We start from the raw sequence: 24,138 nt of genomic DNA, 5'->3' as shown, positions 1-24,138 counted from the left end.
TTTACTCAGTAAATCATTCTTCTGGTAAATGTAAAGGGGTTGAACCCAGGTCGGAGAAGAGAGTGTCTCTCTCGTTTCACTCCTGGGTTTGACTATGAAATAGTATGAGTCAAGGGTGCAAAAAGAAGAATTCACTGAGTCTGAGACAAGTTTTATTTGGGGGCTTAACGAACGGTTAGGCTAGAATCCATTGGGTTTGCAGTTTTCAGCTCAAGTTTATCCCGAGTGCATGGTTACAATTCCAGCTGTGAGCCTTCTTCATAACCCTGGAAGTCCAAATGGCTGAAATGGTAAGCTAGGACATTATAAATTTGTCTCAGTCTAGTCTTCAGTCTCAATCATGCTTGTTCCTTTTTGCTTTAGAATGCTCTCTTTAGCAAACAACATTCTGATTATTTCGACTTCCTTCAGTTTTTATATCACGGGTAATTAACGACCTGACGTCACGTGACTTAGTTCTTAGATGAAAAAAGCAGAACTTGCATTCGGGGCTGAAAGATGTAAAAATGAATTTCCAGTTATCCATAATTCACTAAGCTTGACTGAGCAGTCTAGAAAATTTATTTAAATGTCAATTGTAAGGCTCTCTAGCGTGACAAAACTTGCGTGTTTCCTACGGCAGTCCTAAAGGCTTTAAATAAAAGGGGCTTTTAACAAATTTTAATTTGCGTAAGTCAAACGTTAGTGCCCCTTTGTAAAGCGTTACTCTTGCATAATATGTTTTGTCCGCATTCCATTTCGAAAACGCAGTTGTGGACTGGATCAGATACAGGTTGCCAGGTAATTAACCAAAGCTAAATATCCTTGACAGTTATGATATCTGTGTTAAACAGAATTCGACCATCAAGTCTTGCGAATTTTGTCTTGCGTTCGCGTGGCGCGTTCACAGTTTCTCTCAGTGTCGTCTTGGCGATACTGTAAATTTAATCTGATAATTCAGTTAGTTATTAACCGCTTACAACTTAACTACAGCACGCGGCGACAATGGAACCTATGGCAGATGAAGTGGCTCTGGTATAGTGGTTGTGTGGATACCAAGTAAGTACAGGCTTTAACGACGAAAGTAAAAAAGATTATATACCTCGCCGCAAATTATGCTCCTGCAGAAAGTGATAGACTTTCGTATGATCACGGTTGTTATTCTCGCTAATGGCAAAGATCTCGCGTTAGCCGTACAAGAGAGTAGTTTCGTGATAGCTGTGAACGTGTAAATATTTTTCCATTTTTCTGATGGATTTTATTAAACGATCTGGGGATAAAAGTAAACAGAATCAACAGCTGGCTGACATGTTGGCGCTTGTCGTATCGTTGGTTGAAGGGGAATACGTGTCATGAATATTGGATACTGGCTCAAGTAAAAATCGTTATGGAATATTGCATATTTAATTTTTAACCCGAACATAAGAGTTAACTGAAGCATGTACAGAAAAATATTTTAAAAATATTAAGCCCAAAAGTTGGCTAAGAATAATGTATTGAGATGTACACAAGGCTAGTGGATAGTGGAGTACAAATAACTAACAGTTATCAGTAAAGTATTCTGCTGCAACACTTTGGCGATTGTCGCTGACAAATTGCCAGTAATATTTAACATTCTTGTTAAATTTTGTTAAATTTTGGTTTGACTGGGCATAACGCCGAGCCGATAAAAGACTAGTGTGTTTATTGACATTAATCAGGTCAGTCAAATTTATCGAATAACCTCAAGAGGGAACCCGAGCTATCTAATTTCGATAAACTGTTTTACTGTATAGAAACTAAGACCCCAGACTTTCTCGATCTGCATTAGGAAAATAATTTGAATTAGTTACGGAAACGTTCGTACCAAGCGCCTGCAGTTTAAGCCAATGTATGATTTATAAAAGTGAAGAATGATCATCGCAGTAAATTTTCCAATTTAAGCAACTGGAAAGAGGAAGCCTTAAGAAAAATCAGGGCTTCAACAGGATTCGAACCCGTGACCTCCGCGATACGGGTGCGATGAAATAATTCATATTTGAACTGCTGTTGTAGATGCGATGCTCTACCAACTGAGCTATGAAGCCACGCATTGGGAGCGAGGTCAATTAATTGAGTTCATAATTTAAGCAATTGGAAAATTTACTGCGATGATCATTCTTCACTTTCATCTACAACCGCAGTTCAAATATGAATCATTTCATATATTCTTCACATTATGATTTATACTCGTAAAAAAATTACCCCCGAAGTTTTTTTTACTAGTTTTTAATGAGTTTAACCCTCTTATATTAGATTTATAACAAGCTTTGTACCTGAAATTAAGTTATAATTATTCCTTGTGTACATATCAGCGAATAAGGAATGCTAAACCGTGTGATAATAAAACACGTACATGATTTTTTATTCTTTTCTAAATTAAATTGACATTCTGCACCTCTAATATTTGATTCTTTAGGCAGGTTGCACGTCATTCTTTAACTACAGCTTGTTAATCAGGATAGCATAACTTCTTTATTGTTTGCTCTCTGGCACTCGAGGCCAGCCGCTATGCAAATTGTGTTAAGACATTGAGTAAATCACATTTATTAACGGTCACGCACACTGACCATACACTGATTAAATAAGCATACGATTTCCGCGGAGTCTACCCCGGGGGCAGTTACTGCCGATAATGCCCTATACGGGGAGGTCCCGCCCGAAGTGGGTACCTTTTTCAGGTTTCAGGTACATGAAAGGGTAGGGATTTTACAAGTTGAGGTATATGAAAGAAAGGAAAATCTGTCATTCTGAGATATATAAAAGGGACTTTAATTAAAATGTTTCAAACAGACGCACCTTATGGCTGTATCATTTCATTTATCTTGCACTACTTGAAAATGACAAGACGATTTCGGTTTCATCATAATGCGGACCAGTTATCAAAGCATGTGAGAGGGGTACCTCTTTTCAATTACAGCTCTATGAAAGGGTCAGCTTTCTTTTGAAAATGGTATACAAAAGGGTAAGGGGTTGGACGTCGGGGCGGAGTCTCCCCGTATAAAACTTTGTAGAGTACCCCTGGGGAGTCTACAACCTCTGCATAACAGTTGTTAATAGCCAAGGAGAATCTACCCTCGGAAAGTAGAGTTTCCGTAAACACAGCTCAGTACTGTACTTATTCACTGTTATTCAGTTAGGACAGTTAGGCATTCCAACTTCCCATTATTGCGGAGAGTATTGACTAAATTGTTGTTTTACAACAGCACAGGACTGCAAGGAGACTGGAGATCAGTTAGCTTTTTAAATACTTTAATTGTGCTTCATAAGTCGTTATAGAAATCGTCCCTCCTAGAGCGGTTTTCAATTGAGTAACGTGTCGTAAAACCAAAACCAAACCCCTGAGTTACTTACCAATTAGACGACTCAGCCAGTCTTAAACCGTAGTAAACCAAAACCAAAACCAAAGTTATTATTACCTGATTACTTTCGACACTCAATTGAAACCCGCTATATCCCACACAAAAACAAGTGATTAATTACTCCAGATTTAAATCCTATTTCCTCTTGTTTTTCCTTAAAATTTCCGTGATGATCAAACTTGAAGGAAGCATGGGCATTATTGTTTCAAGAAAAAGGAGAAGGGAAATTTCCCAGCCACCCCGACCTGAGCCCTTGCCACAGTCGCAGCCTGACAACCACGAACCCAGTACTGGAACTCAGGAAGACGCCCTCAGGTCAAATGACAACGAGAAGGAATCAGAACCTGAAGAAAAGTCAGAGGCGAGTGATGAAAGCGACTCCGAGACTCGCACAAATGACGAAGGATTTCATGAAACTGAATCTAATGAGCGCAACTCTTCGGAATCGTCTTCCGTAAAGTCCAGTGAGAGTGCAAAGGACGTTTCAGATACAGTGGTAAAAAGTGAAGCAAAAACAACGGATGACACAACCGAAGTTGATGAGTTCAACAGCGCTTGGAAGAAAGTGTTCTTGGAAGACTTGGATGTTAAAGTATCCGACAATGTTAAGATTGTCAGGATATTTACAAGTTCAACATTCACAGGTATAATATGGTCATTGAACAAGTTTTCAGATATTTCATGTATTAAGCTCGACACAATGTACTAGACAGGGTTGTACATACTTTCAGAACACGGACCTGAGCGGAATTAACATGCATGTAGAATACCCCATGGGGTGACTTCCTTGAGGTAACCATTAGAACACTAGCTTTGCATTTAACCCTCGTTAACGAAGTGGACTACTTGTTTTAGGAATTGCTTTGAGAATTTTGTTTCGAAATCGATGTTTGCAAGAGCCTGACAATTCGGTTGCAATTAAAAATGTTCTCCATATCTTTGGTTTAGATACCTTTGTGGAGCGTAACACATTGATGGAACGAGTGTACCCCAGGCTCAAGTCCTTCTGTCAAGAGAGAGGCTATGATTTTCAAGTGGTCGACATGAGATGGGGAGTCCGAGACGAGTCCACTGATGATCACATGACCACTGAGCTCTGTATGAGGGAGCTCCGCGCATGTCAGAAGTTGTCAACTGGACCCAACTTCATTGTGAGTTCAACATAAAAGCAAAATCGTGTCTTTATTTCATAATAACTAACGTCATCATTTTACTTTCAGACCTTCTTAGGGCAAAAATATGGCTACCGTCCCTTTCCGGTTAACATTTCAACAACTGAGTTTGAGGAGCTCCTTGGAGCAGTTGACAACCCAGATGACCTCCAACTGCTAAAAAATTGGTTTTGGAGAGATGACAATGCTGTTCCCGCTCAATATCTGCTGCAGCCAATCACATCACTGTTACCTCATTATCGTGACTATACGAACCAGGACTTACGTAAGAAGGCGTCTGTTGATTGGTGGACGGCGTTTGAGAGAATGCAAGTTGTTTTGAGGGCAGCCGCTTACGCTGCATTGGAGGAGGTCGACCGACATAAGTATTATATGTCAGGTATTGTTTCTCTGGAAAAAATGATGCAAATTCATTTCAAGCTATTAGTAAAATTATCTTTAAAATGACATACACTTAAATTTAATTTTCTAGTGACAGAAGACGAGATTCGCCGTGGCATAATTTCAGCCACTGCACCAGAAAAACACTGCTTTTGGTTCAAACGAGTGATTACAGATCTAATCCAAAATGTCGACAATCGTAATGCAGGCAAGTTCTTGGACAAGACCTATGGGGACGACTCAGCTTTAGATGAGTCTGCTCAGAAGCTACTTAGCAGCTTGAGAGAAAAAGAGCTACCAGCTGTATTATCAGCAAAAAATGTGGTGCAATACAATGTTCAGTGGACCAATGACGGCATCAATCCAGACGCATCTATTGAGCATGCTCAATATCTTGAAAAGCTTTGCACCGACGTCTATAATGTTTTAGCAGACATGATTCAAGAAGCAATCAAAGAGAAGGAAGCTAGCGAGAAGGAAGATTCACTAGTCGAGGAGATATTACAACATGCGCTCTTCTGTCAAAAGAAAGGGTTAGCTTGTCAAGGGCGAGACGAGTTTCTACAGTCGGTGAAAAAATCCTTACTGGACTATCGGAACCAACGGGTGGTCATACTTTACGGAGAATCGGGTTGCGGAAAGACATCAGTCATGGCCAAAATAGCAGTGGAGATCAAGAAGTGGCTGGAGGATGAGTCAGTTATCGTGGTGTTGAGATTCATTGGTACGTCCCCGGAGTCATCCAGTGTCAGATTGTTGCTGAGAAGCGTCTGCCAACAGTTATATAAGGTGTCAGAAAACGACAGCTCAGAAATACCTGAGGTAAGTTCACAAATATGTCGGTTTGCAATACATCCCTCTACATGACAGTAACTACGTTTGGTGGCCCAGAAGTATCTACATGGAGACTTGCTTTGCTGGCCTTTCTCCCTCAAAAATCTTCCCTCGACTTTCCAAAAACGGAGACAATTCATTGGTCGCCACATTAACGAATAAAATTAATTAAACACATGGATGGCCTTTTATGCTAAACCTACGTGTCCTCTTGACGTACCTTATTTATAATTATTTTGTCTGCTAAGATGTGCTTACTCGATTCATTTCAGGACCTAATGGAACTCTTGGAGTTCTTTCCAAAGTGTTTGGAGGAAGCCTGCTCGTCTCGTCCCGTGGTACTGATGCTTGATTCTTTAGACCAGCTTCCCGCTGACGAAGGAGGTAGACGTTTAGATTGGTTACCAGCAAAAATACCAGACGACTTTTACTTGATCATGTCGACCCTACCTGGCGCTGAATACGAGTGCCTACCACATTTAAAGGTAGCAAATAGTTCTTGTTTTGATATAGCCCTGGGGTAACGCCCTCTACCATTGTCGTCATCGTTCACATTCTGTGGCTGTAAGCTTATCCTCATTCTTTAGCATTGCCATTTTCAGCCACGTCCCACAATTAATTAATGTGCCGTTTTGACAATATACCCTGTTTACGAACCGCCGACCTCCCATAATTTCAGACTTCAAAATGAGCGTTCCACCATCTTGGCAAAATTGTGTTCGATCTCCGTACTTTCGACAGAAAGGTAAAAATGTGTTTCCCGTACTGGTATTTCATGTATATCTACAACTTTCATAAAGGAGACACTCGGGCGGATTCTGATGGGTTTTCCCGTACTTTAATGCCTGGTAGATACGTTGTCATTGATAGTCAAGCAGACGTCAATAATTAATGCACGTTGTACTCATGTAACACTTATGTAAAAGGAGCCTGCACATTTCAACTTTCAAATAATTCGCTAATGTTTGCTTATACTTCCAGACAATCTTTCCTGACCGATGTTTCAAAGAGATCCCTACCATCCCCGCATACGAAGCTGATGTCATTTTAGAGAGCTGGCTCAGCTCCTCTCAGCGCAGGTTGGTCCCAGCTCAGAAGGTAATGGTGTTGAAGGCCTTCGAGGAATGCCCATTGCCCTTGTACCTGAAGCTGTCCTTTGATCAAGCTTGTCGTTGGAAGTCGTACACTCCAGCAAATGAAACAGTTCTGCCTGCCGGTGTGAAAAACGTTGTCAATAGGTTTTTTGATCAAGTGGAGAGACGCCATGGGAAGATCCTGGTTAGCCATGCTTTGGCTTACATCACTGCATCGAAAAATGGCCTGACGGAGCCTGAGTTAGAAGATATCCTGTCCTTGGATGACGAGGTCCTCGATGACGTCTATCAGTACTGGACGCCCCCATTTCGAAGACTACCACCGTTGCTGTGGATTCGTATCCGTTCTGACATTGGAGACTACCTTATAGAACGCGGAGCAGATGACTCTCGAGTGATTTATTGGTACCATCGCCAGTTCATCGAAGTGGCAACCGATCGTTACTTGAGAACTCAAGCAGAAGTTCATTCAAAACTTGCTGACTACTTTCTGGGCAAGTGGGCTAACGGTGCGGGAAAACCTTATGTTGACAAAGACGGACAGACAGTGGTCAAGGATCGGTTGTTGGCCAAACAACCCTTAACGTTTCGTAACGAGAACGAAAAGAGGGACGTCTTCAACCTGCGAAAATTGAATGAGTTGCCGCATCATCTGTTGCACGCTGGTAACCTACAGAGACTCAAGGAAGAGGCACTTTGCAACTTTGAATTCCTCTTGGCTAAACTACGAGCAACGTCTTTAGAGTCAGTTCTTGATGACTTTGTCGCCTCACTCCTTGTCTTTCCAGAGGATGAAGACCTCATCGAGTTGGAGAAAACAGTGCAGTTGTCATCCGTTGCTCTCAAAAGTGACACCAATCAACTGGCTCCTCAGCTTCTTGGTAGGCTTACCGCACTTCACGGTAAAGACGAATTCAGTGGCATTAACCTCCTACTGCAACAAGCTTATTTCTCATCGGTCCCTTGCCTGATACCGAGTGACAAGTGCTTGACCTCCCCTGGTGGATCCCTGATTTCCTCGATGAAAGTCCCCGGTGAGTCTGTGTATCAATGCTGTGGCTTTAGCTGCGATGGAAAGACAGCCTATGTTACCACTACGTTCTCAGACCCACTGCATATCCAGATACTGACTATAAATTTGCGCAATGGAAAAACTCTTCGGAGAGTAACACTACCTGGATCTTTGGAAGTTGGAACGGTTTGGACTGTTGAGGGCAGCCTATTCAGTGAAGACCTTCTCCTTTTAGTAGGATCAACTGATATATTTCTCACAAATACATCCACTGGTCAAATTCTGCAGAGATTCGCAGCCCTTGTCCAAGAAAGCCAATACAATCCAATGCCACCTGTGTCCTTTGCGGACAATGAAACGTGTATCGTTGCCATTACAGATGAAGACCTCAAGATTTGGAAAGCTGAAGATGGTCAGTTGCAACACAAGATTGACATAGGCAAGATACCCGCAGATGAGGAGTACGGAACTATCGGAGCATCAGGGCATCTAGCAGCCTTCAGCGTCCATGGGACAAAGAATTTCACGGTCCTCAACACTAGAACAGGAGAGAAGGTTAGGCAAGTCAATGTGTTCAGTGAAGAGGATGCATGCTGCATTGGAGAAATCAAAGTGACCTGTAAAGAGCAGGTGGTCGTCACTTCCTCAGCGAGAAACAATCTTCGCTTGTATGATCTGCACACTGGGGATGTTATCAGGGAAGTTCCGCAGTTTAAAATCAACAAGGGCCTCCTTCGACTTCAAGTAACAACAGACGGAACGAAAGCTGTGGGTGTTGCTGACTACGAGATTCTCGTGACTAACCTCGAAGATGGAACCGTTCACAAAACCTTGAAGAGCAAATCATTTGGAACGTTGATAATTCATGTCAATTTTTACACGAGAGATGGAAAGTTTGCGATTTCTGTGGCTCACGATAACATAATTCGTCTTTACGACCTTGAGCAAGCTGTCAAAGAGAACACTGAACAGGTTTCAGACGCTTCATCGAGTAACAAGGCCGTGTCTTCAGTTGACTCAATCAACTATCTGAGTCGGGAAACAGACCACATCCACAGGCATGTCATTGCGACGGCAATGGTCAATAATTCTAATCAAATCCTCGTTTGGGACACTTTGACTGGAACAATGGTGCGAGTCCTAAAAATGACCCAAGAATTGCCGCCCACCGCAATAAAAATGTATGGAACATCTCGTGCTGTTGGTTTTATCCACGATCAAGAATTTTTCCACTTCAAAGTTTTTGACTTAAAAGCGGGCAAAGTCGAAAGACATCTGCAAGGGAAAGCCTCTAAAAGAACCGAAGCATTTGGTTTCATTGACGAGGACCGCATTATTGCCTTCTCCCGCGGACGACGCAACCTCAAAGTTTGGAGCCTCGGCGATGGAAATTTAGTCAAGCAGTACAGGTTCGGACAAAAACATCGTTTTGAAGACATGCTCATCAGCAGAAATGGGAGATCAGTTGTGTGTAGCCAGGTGAGCCAGATTGTAAATCACGATGAAGAAACCCTGCCGCTGATCTTTCTAAACACGCAAACAGGAGATCAGAAGTTCTTAGAGATTGAAACTACTCAGTTGCTGCTTTGGAATGGTTCCATAACGGATGACGGGAGTTACCTCGTTTGCCTAACCAAAGAGTTCAAAGCATTGCTGTGGGACTTGGCAAATGGAAGTCTAAAGCACAGACTCGTCGCTGATGAAGAGAACCCTACTGTAACCTCGACCGCGATATCTTCAGCCAGCAGCATGGTCCTCACTGGTCAAGGAGACGGGGGAATCAGCGTCTGGGATATTGTCAGTGGAGATCTCCGTTATGCGTTCAAGTGCGAAACAGTTGATTCCCTATTCATGACACAAGATGGCCAATTAGCATTCTCCAACTATCGTTACAGAAATAGCAGCATCGACGCTTGGGACTTGTCCACAGGTGTGACGCTTGCCTCCTTCACTTCTGACTGGAAGCCTGAACGCATGACGATATCCGGGAACCGCCTCGTGGTCGCCAAAGCTGACAAGCCAGAGTTCATGACGTTACGACCACATATCCCTGGACGTGTAGATCCTATCGCACCTGACCATTCTCCTTTTGAGAATTGTCCACTGGAAAGTAATCTACAACCAGCACAAGACCTTGCTAGCGCCAGAGGAAAAGACGAAGATGAGGATGTTGATGACGATTCAGAGGTAACCGACGTTCAAAGAACGGAGTTCACTAGGAAAGCGGTTCATGCCAGGCCTAACGTTATCATCGGCGGAGGGAGCACAGTTTTTGCGTCCAAAAACGTGTTTATTTCTGAACAGGTTTATCGAGACAATTTTATGTAAGAACTCTTAGCCGAATCAATATGCAAAATCGCAAGATATTTTCGCTTGGGCTTTTTTAGAGTAAAAATACCTTAAACGGCTATTCAAAGTAAGCAACAAATCCGTGTATTTTTTTCTGAATGTAACATCAAGGCTTTTATTATGTCTTAAGCATATAGGCCCGTTTTATTCACTTTACGTTGGTGCGAACAATACAACGATTAAAAAATGTATATCATTCATTAGTTTTACGTAGAGCAGCTCTTGCAATACAAAAAGATAATTGTATTGTAATAAAAGTTCCATTAACGGATTAGTAAATTACGTATTCATGTTCTCAGGATTTTTCGGACGATTGGAGTCATGCAATCTGTAATTATTATAGTTGCAGCCGGCAGAGTTCACTTAATCGTTTCAAGGGAAAGAAAACATCCGTTCTCCGTTTGTTGCATTGTTGGTATGTATACAAACTTGGGACTTTTATTTGCAGCTAAAATTGTGATATTTGTTTCAATGAAGAGTATTATGTGAAACAGAAATGAAGTTTCATTGTCGCATGTTTACATCCAGGGGGAAGTCAGTGACTCAGTCCATTTATTTCTATAGTAGGTGTGAAGTGAAATTGCATGTCGGAGATAAATGTGATCACATCAACTCCTGAAATATACTATCTTTAGTACAAGTCTTAGCCCATCCGTCCAAATCCGTTTTAACACTGAGAATATTGAAACGGCGATTGGTGTAATTTTAACATCACGTTAAGAATATACCCAAGGTTCAGATTTAGGGAGGAAAATTAGGTTTTCATGCTGATACAAAATAAAATACAATAGGATCAAATCGCGTGCTTTTAAATGAATTTTACTGTACCATCAAAAAGTGTGATAAATATTCTTTGCAAGGGGTAACAAAAATCTCCGTGGGTCAGTTGGTTGCATTGACAAACTTCTACAATCCATTTCAGCAGCTGTAATAAGTTATACGGTAACAAGTTCGTCCATTACACCGACACTGCATACAGTTAATGAGTCGAGCACTGACTCCGTTTCGCAAAGGAGTTAGTAACCAGTTACTTCTCACAGATAGAGGGGCTCTGGTGTAGTAAACGTAACAGCTGAGCGTTGTTATAATTACCACGACATACTATCAACTGCAAAGTAACTTTAAAATATGTTAAGGTTTTTTAAAAACATAGCTCTTGATGAGACTATCGCGTGAAATCTCCTTGCAGTATCCTCGTATATACATGGGATGGCACTGATTACAGAATTCTGCTTGCCCATTAAGACAATTTGCTGCCTGTGGTCTGTACGTCACGTCGACGTCAGCCTGTGACGCGATGACCTGCCGAATTCTCCTCATTAAATTTTGAAAGTGGAGTTGATATGTTGAAGAGAAATTAGATTTTAACTACTTTTCCGCGATGGACCTGAAAGTTTAACTGCTATAGCTGTTAGTTTTACACCTTTATGAACAAACCCAGAGACTTTCTCCTTTTCGTCTCTAACCAACTAAGTCGACTAACATTTAAAGCATCTTTGTTTCAAATTAGCATATTGCCTGATAACAACGTCACAGGTAGGTGGACAATGAAAGTAATTTGCAGTGTACGAATAATCACATAACCTGCAAGTTTCGCTTTGAACAATGGCACTGAGAAGCAGAAAAGCAGATATTGTCTTCTCTGACATTACTTCTGATCTATTAGCCAGTTGTATTATGCCACTTGATTGGTCAAGCGTACACATAACATAACTTTTATGTTACACGTAGAATTCAAATGAGGAAACATAATAATCAAGGAATAAAAGAAGTGATAAAAAAGTTAAGCAATGTCAGCTTATTGAAACGGGTAGTATAGTCTTGTGTTCGTCATATCAATTATTTTGCGCATTCTGGAAACCTTGTCCAAGATGCTTTGTTACCATGGTAATCAAACGTCAAACACAGGCTAACGTTATTTATTTAGGCATATTCTAGAAAGATTAATATTAAATTGCTTTCACCAAAAGTCTTGAGCTGCTCTGAATTACTTGGTTGCGGCGTTTATTTTTTCCATAATCCGAAAAGCTCTGGCTCGGCCGCTTATTATACACAACATCACGCATAAAAACTTCCTTCCCAAGCACGCGAAACCACTGTTTCTAACAGGTAAGTGTTAAAGAGTTGCTTGAATCACACGAGCCCGTCTGCTTAAAAGCGCTGAGCCGGCTTTCACTCATTGCATTTACTTAAAACGTTGCTTCCGAAAAGCTCATATAAAGACTCCACACACGGGTGCTTGAAAAAAAAAAAGAAATATGGTCTAGCACGGAATTAATTTTATCTCGACGACTTCGCTTGAATTGATTTTATAAGTCACGATTCCTGACAAAATTGCATGCTTGGTCGATTGACTGAATTTGTCGCGATATGTTGTTGCTTTCGCTAAGATCCCAGCTTTTAGATCGTCGCTACAAAATCATCACACATTTAGATGTTAAAAAACTTGGTGGAACTAACCTACACATCTTCATCAAATGTGGGCAAGAGTAAGAGTTTCTCGGCCTAAAATGCAGATGAGTTCTTTTGGTTTCGCAGCACGTCACCCGCTTGACGTTTGTTTGCTCATAGATAAAAAAAAATCAGAAAACACCAGTTACCTTCATTGTTGTAATTTTGTCATTACATTTTCTGCAAGGTTTTTTCGCGCAAAATTTCGCGCTCTTAATAGCAGGTTTACTGCCTGAAACAACAAAAACAGTAGCCACAGATAATTTTACTTGCTAACAATTGCACTCCAGAGAGGTTTTTCGGCATTTGTTTCTATTTGATGTTTAAATTCGTTTCCTAGGTCACGGTTTCTTGGTCAGGAGAACCCAAAGTAAATAACAACTAGCATCTTCATCAAAACGACATCAATTAGCGTAACTGGTCTTTTGACTTAACGAACTGTGTTATAGTTAAGTCACATGTTTATTGCGCCTTTCAATAACATGCGGACTCTAAAACTCAAAGCTCAACCGACAAATGCGTTTTTCCCTACCGTCAATCAAGTGTTCGGCGGCTCCTTCCAGCTTCCGACTACTGCCGAGCGCGCGGTAATCTAGTTGCTGAGCACAGTTCAGACACTGAAACAGTGCTCGGCAGTAGTCGGTAGCTGGGAGGAGCCGCCGAACATTTGATTGATGGTAGGGAAAAACGCATTTGTCGGTTGAGCTTTGAGTTTTAGAGTCCGCATGTTATTGAAAGTGTACAGTGGAATCTCGATTTTTCGAACCTCCCGATGGTTCCAATTCGAGCCAAAAGTCGTTTTTCTCCCCTCAGTTGAACCCCGTAGTTTCATCCCCCGACTTGTCAAACTACCTGATTTTTCAAACCAATTTTCATTTCACCTTGGACGTTTGAAAAATATCGGGATTCCACTTTATTTAATGCAAAATTAATCACGCATATCAACTGTAGAACTTCGTTGTGGACATTCATACGATTTCTTTCATACTCATCGGAAAATACTAAAAGCCAAAAATAGCATAATTAGATCGAGGTACCTGGTTGGCCATTGCCAATTAACGTCAGAACTTTCACTACTATTGCTTATTTTATAGCTAGAGCTGAGATCCGAGAATACAATGGGGATCGCTATTTCCCGGAAAAAGAGGTGGACGCCTAAGGTGGAACAAAATGAGGTATTTAATCTGATAATATCTTACTTGTCTTAACAAAGGCTACCTGTAACGCTCTTCGTAGCCGTTTTTTTAGTGTCACTCCACACTCCCTGCGTTAGTGGAGACAGAAGGATGAAACTTGAAAACGATTGAAAATGAAACTAAGTGTTTTTTGATAAATATAATCCTGGCTGAAAACTGACAGAATTATTACCGAAGTATGAAATGTCTTTTGTTATCTAATAAAAAGAGATAATATTTTGTAACCTTTCTTGTGGAATTACATTGTTTAAATGTTTAACATTAAATAAGTGACTGATCGATTGATTGATTGATTGATTGACTGATTGACTGATTGATTGATTGATTGATTAATTGAGTGAAAGAGTGAGTAATAGTAATAGTGAGTGAGTGAGCGAGTGATTCAGTGATAGACTGATTGATTGTTTTAGTTATTTATTTAGTGATTGACTGATTGATTCACTAATTGAATGACTAACTGATTACTGATTGATAGATTAATTGATTGATAGATTAATCTATCAAGCGATCGACTGATAGATTGATTGATTAATTCAGTGATTGACTGACTGCCTGATTGATGATTGATTGACTGAATGACTGACTGACTGACTGACTGACTAACTGACTGACTAACTGACTAACGGACGGACTGACTGATTGAATGACTGACTGACTGACTTACTAAATGACCGAATGACTGACCGACCGACTGACTGAATAACTGACTGACTGACTAACTGAATAAATGACTGGCTAACTGAATGACTGACGGACTGACTAACTGACTGACTGATTGAATGACTGACTGACTGATTGACTGACTGACTAATTGATTGACTAACTGATTGATTGATTGATTGATTGATTTAGTGACTGACTGACTGATTGATTCATTGGTTGATTGATTTATTGATAGATTGATTGATTGATCGACTGATTGACTGATTGACTGATGGAGTGATTGACTGACTGACTAACTGACTGACGAACTAACTGACGGACTTACTAACTGACTGACTGAATGAATGATTGACTGATTGACTGACTGACTGAATTCTTAACTCATTGACTGACTGATTGATTGATTGACTTACTGATTGATTGAATGAATGAATAATTGATTGACAGACTGACTGACTGACTGACTGTTCTACAGACTGACGAACTGATGATTGATTGATTAATTGATTGACTCATTGTGCAGGTGAGCCAGGTACGTGCAGAAACTGAAGCATCCTCTCAGAGACAAAACGAGGAAGAAGAGGCTTTAGAGACGAGAGAGTGTGACGATCACGAGGAAGAAATATCAGAACATGAGGATGAAAACAAAGACGACAGTGACAATGAAGACAAATCCGACGAAGGAGAGGAAAACGACGACCAGGATCAAGAAGATGAACAACAAGAGGAGGAAAATGACCCTGAAAATGAAGAAGATGATGTCGTAGATGATTCCGATGAGGAGAAAAATGGTGAAAATGATAATAACATAGATACTGGAAACGTTCCCAGTTACAGTCAGAAGCTCAAAAATGCCCTGATTGGTGATCTGGACGGTGAATTCCCAGAGAACGTGAAAGTTGTTCGAATCTTCACAAGTTCCACTTTCACTGGTAAGTATTTTACTGTAACTAACAGCTCCAACGCTGCCATCTACAGTGTAGGTCAGATGTAGCACAGAGATTTGTCAAAACAGTAGTCTCAGGAAGATCGAGATAGACACTACAGTACTCTTGCCGAAACAATAATGTGATTGTTTTTATATTAGTTCTTTTCTCAGGAACTGATGTTGAACCTCTCAAATTAACATACACACATAGTCTGCTCGCTTAACACGTATAGGTACGTCCAAATTCAGCGTAGAAGGGGGAAAGGAGTCAGTTCCACTAGTATCTGGGTGTCCCGACACCTATGACCTACACTGCAGGTACTTCCAGGTAATCTTTCACTTTTTATTCTTCCTTTTCCCTCAGACACATCCGTGGAGCGTAACACATTGATGGAGCGAGTGTACCCCCGACTCAAGTCCTACTGTCAAGAGAGGGGCTATGACTTTCAAGTGGTCGACATGAGATGGGGAGTCCGGGACGAGTCCACGGATGATCACATGACCACTGAGCTGTGCATGAGGGAGTTGCGTGCATGTCAAAGGCTCTCAACTGGACCTAACTTCATTGTGAGTTTAATAAAGTTGGTCTACTATCAATAATTGCACAAAAATTTCTACTAGATATTTAACATGATATTAATAGGGTGTCTTTAATTTCCCCGATGATATTGTTGCCGCTTTGACTAAAAGGATGGTGAAAAAGTGAAATAATTGGCTCTGTTTGTGCACCTGTGATTCAAAGTTGCAAAGTCGTCCGAAGCGATGTTCTCTTTTTTTCCCTGTTTATCTACATAAGTATTCCCGGTATACCTCTGAATAAATATGGAAAGTCAAATAAGCTTGTTGCCTTAATTGACGTAGTTTTCCATTCATTCCAGACCTTTCTAGGACAAAAGTATGGTTACAGACCCTTTCCCGCAAAGATTGTCGCCTCAGAGTTTGAAAAGCTCCTTGGAGCAGTTGAAAGCAATGACGATCTCCAACTGCTGAAACACTGGTTCTGGAGAGATGATAACTCAGTTCCCGCCGAATATATGTTGCAGCCAATCACATCACTGCTGCCTCATTACCGGGACTATGCGAACGACGAGTTACGTAAGAAGGCTTCTTCTGATTGGTGGACGGCGTTTGAAAGAATGCAAATGGTTTTGAGGTTGGCCGCTGCTAAGGCTCTGGACAAGAAAGAACGACATAAGTACTACATGTCAGGTATGACGCAAAAAACTGTACTTCAACGCCGTATCAAATTGTTCTCTATGCCTCTTGCCATTTTCTAAAACATTAAACGTCAAATTGATATCTCTTTATGAGTTACCCAGCAAAATAACTGGGATTGTTTGCAAGGCCCTTATAAAGCAAGATCCTTTAATTGGGCGTGTGAAAGCGGTCTACTGCCTAAAAAAATATGAATTACCCTCAAGCGAACAGCATATCCGGCTGTTAAGAAAAATTTCAACTAGATTTAAAGAATAGACTCAAGTAAGGAATTTAAAGCAATTTACGTTAACAGGTATGCATGCCCATTAATTTGAAATGATGGCTATACAGTACGAAAATTCCAACCATATTTTTTTTTCGTCCGTAGTAACCGAGGACGAAATCCGGCGTGGCATCATCAACGCAGCTAATCCTTCCAAACATTGCTTCTGGTTCAAACGAGTCATTTCAGATCTTTATGCAAACGTCGACAGAAAAAACGCTGGGAAATTCATAGACAAGACATGGGGAGCTAATTCATCTGTTGATGATACTGCGCAGAAACTGCTCAACGTTCTCCGAGAAGAAGACATCCCGCAAACCTTGCCGAGCGCAAACATCGTAAATTATGACATTAAATGGACTGACAATGGAATCGATCCCTCGGCGTCGCCAGAGCACGCAGACTACATAGAGCAGCTGTGCAAAGACTTTTTCGGCACCTTGACTCAAATGATTGAAAACGGCATTCAGGAGAAGGAGACATCTGATTCAAGAGATGCATTTGCAGAGGAACTTTTCCAGCATGCCTCATTTTGCCAGAAGAAGAGTAAATCATTTTACGGTCGTAAAGAGTTCCTGGAAGCCTCAAAGAATATTTTGCTAAATCATGACAAGCACGGTGTTGTGCTCCATGGAGAATCGGGCTGTGGAAAGACCTCAATCATGGCCAAAATCACAAGCGAAGTGAAAAAGTGGGTCGAAGACGAATCTGCCATTGTCGTAGTGCGATTCATTGGCACGTCACCGGATTCATCTGGCATCAGACCTCTCCTAAGTAGCATATGTCTTCAGCTGTGCAAAGCTACTGGACAGAACACTGCAGACGTTCCGGAGGTAATTTACAGTTTTAGATTTTAATTAGTTGCATGTCCAGTCGGTTCTAAGTATCATACCACTGCCACCAACTGGTAAACAGCATTTTTCGCTCGCTGCGATTGGATAGTTTATGGGGCTACTATCGTTTGTTATGGAGGTGGACAGTGAGTGCCAAAAACACATCCCTTTTAAATTCCGACTCGAGTTGTTGTGAATTACTCCTTGTAAATAAATGAAACCAGACGAGACCAAAAGTTCTTTCACCTTGGCCAGATTGAACCGACACCTCCCGGATTTCTTTCTGTTCTAATATTTTCTGTTCCAATCTCGTTTTTGTCAGATAGGTGACTATATAAATTTCGTCTTTTTGCTTTATTATCTAAAGAGAGAAACGAGACTAACTGAAAAGAGACTAACTTACACGGTTAATTAGATACTGAACTCCTTTTTTCTATTGTGCGTTATGTCATATTGTATCCAGGACATGAAATCCTTAAAAGACTACTTTCAAGAATGCCTGGAAAAATCGGCTGAAAATCAACCAGTTGTTTTGGTTTTGGATTCGTTGGACCAGCTTTCTCTCGATGACGGCGGTCGGCAGATGGACTGGTATCCAAGACAATTGCCAAGCGACGTGTACGCCATCCTTTCAACGCTACCTGGCGAGGAATATCAGGCGTTGCCTAGTTTGAGAGTAAGTTTAAAGCAGCAATCTTTAAGATACACTATGGCATGATGTGCAAAACTCGTACAAGTATCCTAACATGAAATGTCGTGTCTTGACATAGACCCTTAGCGCCGATCGTGTGCTTTTACTTCGAGCCCTCATAAGGACACTGCGTTATGTTCCTTTAGCTTTATGGCTAGTTTTAATTAATTTGATATGGAATTAACGACAATAATCTCAATCGTACTGTAACTTACCATGCAAACCAACTTACGTTGGAGACCCAAATCTTCTGCAGGTTACTCCATTCTCGCCATTCTATAGGGTGATATATGAAAAGATACCTCTGTCAAGTCAGGTCTAGTACTAAACTGAAAGTTTCCTCGCATTTTTTCTTCATTTTAGACTATCTTGCCAGATGAATGTTTCATGGAAGTACCAAGGATTCCCCTCAATGAGGCAGATGTCATCCTTGACAACTGGTTAAAGACAGCTAATCGGACCATCCTTCCAAGACAGAAAAGCTACATCATGGAAGCATTTCAAAAGTGCCCGCTTCCCCTTTACCTCAAGCTAGCCTTTGATGAAGCTCTGCGCTGGAAATCGTTCACCCCTGCCTCCGACATGTATCTTGAGCCAACTGTGCGAGAGATCATCGATGACATGTTTGGCCGACTGGAACGACGACACGGAAAAGTACTGGTGAGCCACGCATTGGCGTACGTTACTGCATCTAAGAATGGTTTGACAGAGCCCGAGTTAGAAGATCTCCTTTCATTAGACGACGACGTCCTGAATGACGTCTACCAGTACTGGACACCGCCAGTCAGAAGACTTCCACCCTTGCTGTGGATTCGCATTCGGTCTGATATCGGAGACTACTTGATCGAGCGAGGGGCAGATGGCACCCAAGTGGTATTCTGGTATCATCGTCAGTTCATCGAGGCCGCACGGGAGCGATACCTGAGCGAAGAGCAGTCCATGAAGATTCACACGAACATGAGTGAGTACTTTCTTGGCAAGTGGTCTGGGGGAGTGAAGAAGCCATTTGTTAATAAAGAAGGAAAGGAGATGTCCATGGACAGGTTGGTACCAAAGCAACCGTTGATGTTCGACTCGCGTAAAGACAAAGTGATTTACAACCTTCGCAAGTTGAGCGAACTGCCATTTCACTTGTTACATTCCGGAAAATTTGATATGATGAGAGAAGAATGTCTTTGCAACTTCGAGTTTCTTTCGGCGAAACTCCAAGGAACATCTTTACAATTGCTTATGGGTGACTTTTCATCTTATCTCGAGGTAAAACCAAACGATGGCGATGTGGAACTCCTCAACGAATGTTTGCAACTCTCCGCTCATTCGCTTTCCAAGGACAGCAGGCAACTTCCCACTCAGCTGATTGGCCGAATGTACAACTTTCTGCAGCGACAAGAACAGTATCCGGACGTTCACAACGTTTTGAGGCAGGCATTAAATTCCTCCACCCCTTGTTTTCTTCCAAACAGAAAATGTCTGACAGCACCTGGTGGAGCTTTACGTTCTGCAATTGGCTTGACCCAGTTAGGTAGTGACGTGGTAAGCATTGCTAAAGACAATCGCACTATTGCAGTATCAAGTCAGACCTCGGAAGGATTGGTCATCAGAATCATTGATTATGTCACTGGAAGAGAAGTGCGAAAGTTTACCATCACAGAACCGGTCGATATGTACTGTGTAAATTTCAACCAGATAAGTCAGAAGAGTACTGATTTGCTGTTGCTCGCTGGATCGCCCAAGATTTTCCTGCTCAACACACTGACTGGGCAAATAATTCAAGAGTTCCAAGTATCCGATGATGAATGGTTTTCATATAACCCCCAAGCCCCAGTGTCGTTTGCTGACGATGAAAGCAAACTGGTTGCTATCTGTCCTGACGCATTGAAGGTCTGGCAAGTAGAGAATGGTAAACCGCTTCACAAATTACAACTGAAAGATGTAAACACCGAAGACGAACTTGGTACGCTGGATGCACGTGGAAGCCACGCTGTTTACAATCTGAGAGGGAAAAGCACGGTGCACTTTATCGATGTGAGAATTGGGAAAGAAGTTAGGAAGATTACCATTTCCTATCCCAAAAGCAAGGATGGTCAAAAAGTCTTTATCAAGGAAATCAAAATAACCTCCTTAGACCAAGTGGCTGTGATCCCATCTTCATTTGATAATCTGCGATTGTACGATCTTTCTGGTAGTCTAATTCGTGAACTGACCAATTTCAAGATGCAGCAAGGTCTTCATCGAATGCAGATTACTGATGACGGCACGAAGGTTGTGACTGCCGATATGTTTGAAATCTGCATTTTGAATCTGGAGACCAGACAAATCGAGAGGTGCCTTAGGAGTCCAATTTTTCGATTACGTCTCTATACACGCGATGGTGTCAACATCTTGGCAATCGGGCAAGACAACATCCTTCGAGTCTACGACAAACGTCGAGAAGATGAAGATGAAAATCAGAAGGACATCGTGGTAACCGAGATTCAGGGCAACTCGATAGCAGATCAAATAACAGCTATCTCGCCTAGTTTTGATCAGCGCCACGTTCTCTCCATAGCTGTTATTCAGCTTAGAAACGAGATCCATGTATGGGATGCACTGAGTGGTAAACGAGTGCGTCGACTGATGAACATGATGATGTTCCCCAATCCCATTCGCATGTGCACCTCCACCCGTGGTGTCGGCTTCATCTTCGACCAGAACTTTCCACACTACAAAGTCTTCAACTTTGCTGAGGGAAGGATCGAGAGGAATTTGGAAGGAAAGGCATGCAAACGGATGAATGCTTTCGGATTCATCGATCAGAAGCACATGATTTCATTTTCAAGAGGGAGACGATTTGTCAAAGTGTGGGATGTTGACAGCGGAAAAGTAGTGAACGTGGTGAAGTTCAAAGAAAAGCGCCGATTTGAAGAGATGCTAATTAGCAGTAACGGTAAAATGGCCTTGTGTTCACAGGCAAGCCAAATGACCCAGCACAAGGACAAAGAACTGCATTTGGTTGCCATCGACACAACCAGCTTCAGCCATAAGATTTTGAAGTACGAAGGCGAGCAGTTGACCCTGTTCAATGCACGAATATCCGACGATGGCAAATATCTTGTGAATTTAGTTCAATATTCGCAGCCTCTTCTTTGGGATCTACATACTGGCCAGCTCATACGGAAGCTATTCGACCCAGACGCGTACGAAATAGCCAGCACGGTTGCAGTCTCTGGAGCTTCAATGATAGCTATAACTGGAACAGGCGACGAGAGCATCAAAATCTGGAGCATCGAAAGTCGACAGGTTCTGCTTACCATCTCTTCTCCACCCGTATCTGAGCTTTATCTCTCGCAAGATGGAGAGGTGATCATTTCCAGATCCGAGGACCAGAAAAGCTTTGACGCGTGGGAGACAAAGACAGGGAAGAAATTGGCCTCTTTCATGACAGATGGTTACCCAAATCACGTGAAAGCTATTGGAGACAAGCTCGCTCTGGGGTTGGGAGAAAACCCAAACCTGATGATTTTGCATTTACACCGTCCTGGAAAGAAACACAAGGTTCTTGAAGAAGATTTAAAGTCTCCATACGATGGTTTGGCCATCGAAGCAGTTGTAGAGGACTCCCCAGAGAAACTGGTTGATGATAACATGGATACTGACAAAGATGATGATGATAGTCATATAGCTTAGACATGCGCAATGTACATTTCAGTGGAAATAACGCAAAAGCATAGAACGCTACAATATTAACGAGGCATTGATCATGAATCTGCTAAGGATCCGAATCTAGTTAGTAACTAAGCAGCTTTGAAATACTGTTAGTTCGTGAAAGCTAGAATCGTGACACTGTCTTACTATTAGAGACTAAAGCTTTGACACTACTTTTACAGTTAAATTTAAAAATTGCCTATTACCAGTGATAAGAACTAACTAACTAAACAAACTGGACCAATGTTTACTTAGTGTTTTTCTAGTAAGCATTTGTTATGTCGTTTTCCGACAGTAGATAGTTTTTTTGGTTTTTACTATTACTCGTATTGCTCAATCAGTTCAAAACACGTATAAGGCAAACGGCGATGGTGAGAAGAAACTAGTTTTGGGCGCCCATACTTATAAGCTGTTTGCCTTGCTTTTACCTTTACTAATTTGTACATTTTAAAGAAAATATGATCTTTAAATCTGTATGAACTTTTCTTTGCCTTCAGTGGCTATTACCAGTTTTCTACTGGTCTGCACGTGACAGAATGGCAAAAAACGCACCAAAAATAAACATACAGTTTGATCTATCTCTTTGAGATTGTTCTTAGACTTTTCAAGAATTGAGATAATTTCCGCAAACATGTTTTCTGAAATATTTGCAGTCTGTGACCATAACATATTTGTTAGAAACCTCAGTGGTGGTGAAGTTTAAACTGACCTGCAACTGGATGGGCTGAATTGTTTTCAAATCAGTTTTCATAGGTGTGTCTGTACGAAAGTCGAATCTCCGGGCGCCTGGAAACTTACAGCTAGAAGAGTGGAAAATCGAACACAGGGACTCCGCGCCTTTTTGCTTTGAGTCATTTCTGAGAAGTCGTGGGTCTTTTGATTGCAACTAGACATTGTTTTGTTTTGGGTAAAACCCAATCTCAATTTGGTTCAGGGAAACATGTACATTGAGATTTTTGTAACATTCCTACGCAAGACCATATGCACCGTGCAAAAAGTGCCTTTTTGCCCTTGGTTAACCTGTCCCTGGCGAGTGAGAAAAGTCATTTTGACTTTTTCTACCACGCCATCTAAACTAGCTTAAGGTTTTCCAATTTGTCGATTGCGCTTTCAAGCCTTCTTGGGAGAACAAATTTCAAACAACCTTACCAAGAAGGTTTAATCAAACAAGTTACTACTTTGTTTAGTCGTGGGGTGCGCATGGTATGAACAACTGAGTTTTAACCTTTTAAAACACTTTTAAATTTGTTTAACTTTTTGGTGTGAACGTGGTATAAATCTATCATTACTTCAGACGTTCGTATGAGCGTGCTATTAGAGTCAAACCAAGTCAAGCGTACCCTTCAAGTTTACACATTAAATGAATTGATTATTTGAATATTGAACCCGCTAATCGTTTCAAGAATGCAATAATGAATTGATTATTTGAATATTGAACTCGCTAGTCATTTCCAAAATCAATATTAAATTGATTTTTTTTTGAACATTAAACCCATTAGCCGTATTCTTGGAACGACTAGTGGGTTCAATAATCAAATAATCAATTCATTAATGTAATCTTGAGGGGTACGCTTCACTTAGTTTGACTGTAACAACTCGTTCGAAGCACATTGACTCCACTGAGATACAGGCGTATTCCATATGGCTACCAAAAATAATTTTAGCGTAGAAATTTGGCATTTGCTGTTCTCAGAAGAAGGAGTGAGGACAGCATATTAGAGATATTATATTAGGGTATTTTATTGGCTCTAGTAACAGACACGCTATCTGGTATGGTTGTATTCGCGTACTTCTCAAGAGACGTACGTAACAAAGTTCCATACTCAGAGGGAGTTTCAACCAGAGATGCAAAACCGTCCCCTTATATGTGTCATTTTTAACAGAAAATGCCCTCCTTTGATATACTTCCCATAGGAAATGGTAGCCTTTCGCATACCTAGGTGGATGCTTACACACATTTTCTATACTCTTGAATTGGGCAACTTCTTAAAATAATCGGACAGGTGCTTTT

General features: G+C 41.3%; 2 protein-coding genes across 4 annotated transcripts; both read left to right on the top strand.

Moving 5' to 3' along the window:
- The first annotated feature begins 693 nt into the window (after positions 1–693).
- Positions 694–13,384, top strand: LOC145496486 (uncharacterized). 3 transcript variants are annotated; one of them, XM_081476170.1, is made up of 8 exons: positions 694–780; positions 973–1,038; positions 3,545–4,003; positions 4,308–4,510; positions 4,580–4,910; positions 5,004–5,734; positions 6,019–6,231; positions 6,728–13,384. In XM_081476170.1, the coding sequence occupies exons 3-8, from the start codon at positions 3,550–3,552 to the stop codon at positions 10,178–10,180; spliced, it is 5,385 nt and encodes a 1,794-aa protein (XP_081332296.1). In that variant the 5' UTR covers positions 694–780; positions 973–1,038; positions 3,545–3,549; the 3' UTR covers positions 10,181–13,384. The 3 variants fall into 3 exon arrangements, 2 of the variants coding, with proteins under 2 accessions (XP_081332296.1, XP_081332295.1); XR_014050555.1 differs by lacking the exons at positions 694–780; positions 973–1,038 and having other exon boundaries at positions 1,063–4,003; positions 6,728–12,310; positions 12,993–13,384; XM_081476169.1 differs by lacking the exons at positions 694–780; positions 973–1,038 and adding an exon at positions 1,063–1,975 and having other exon boundaries at positions 2,014–4,003.
- Positions 13,383–23,879, top strand: LOC145496490 (NACHT domain- and WD repeat-containing protein 1-like). Its single transcript, XM_081476176.1, has 7 exons — positions 13,383–13,827; positions 15,035–15,443; positions 15,804–16,006; positions 16,318–16,648; positions 17,025–17,752; positions 18,216–18,428; positions 18,807–23,879. The coding sequence occupies exons 1-7, from the start codon at positions 13,771–13,773 to the stop codon at positions 22,107–22,109; spliced, it is 5,244 nt and encodes a 1,747-aa protein (XP_081332302.1). The 5' UTR covers positions 13,383–13,770; the 3' UTR covers positions 22,110–23,879.
- Positions 23,880–24,138: the final 259 nt, after the last annotated feature.

This window comes from Orbicella franksi, chromosome 9, assembly GCF_964199315.1.
Source record: "Orbicella franksi chromosome 9, jaOrbFran1.1, whole genome shotgun sequence".
In the NCBI taxonomy this organism is placed as follows: Eukaryota; Metazoa; Cnidaria; class Anthozoa; order Scleractinia; family Merulinidae; genus Orbicella; species Orbicella franksi.
The sequence above is the reverse complement of the archived record's forward strand: the minus strand, read 5'-3'. Positions and strand labels throughout refer to the sequence as shown.

Bases quoted from the DNA above. Each gene is read 5' to 3' on its own strand.
- LOC145496486 (XM_081476169.1), top strand. From the start codon at position 3,529: ATGATCAAACTTGAAGGAAGCATGGGCATTATTGTTTCAAGAAAAAGG. The intron at 4,004-4,307 runs GTATAATATGGT...TCTTTGGTTTAG, and splicing joins TACAAGTTCAACATTCACAG to ATACCTTTGTGGAGCGTAAC. The intron at 4,911-5,003 runs GTATTGTTTCTC...TTAATTTTCTAG, and splicing joins ACATAAGTATTATATGTCAG to TGACAGAAGACGAGATTCGC.
- LOC145496490 (XM_081476176.1), top strand. From the start codon at position 13,771: ATGGGGATCGCTATTTCCCGGAAAAAGAGGTGGACGCCTAAGGTGGAA. The intron at 16,649-17,024 runs GTATGACGCAAA...TTTCGTCCGTAG, and splicing joins ACATAAGTACTACATGTCAG to TAACCGAGGACGAAATCCGG. The intron at 18,429-18,806 runs GTAAGTTTAAAG...TCTTCATTTTAG, and splicing joins AGGCGTTGCCTAGTTTGAGA to ACTATCTTGCCAGATGAATG.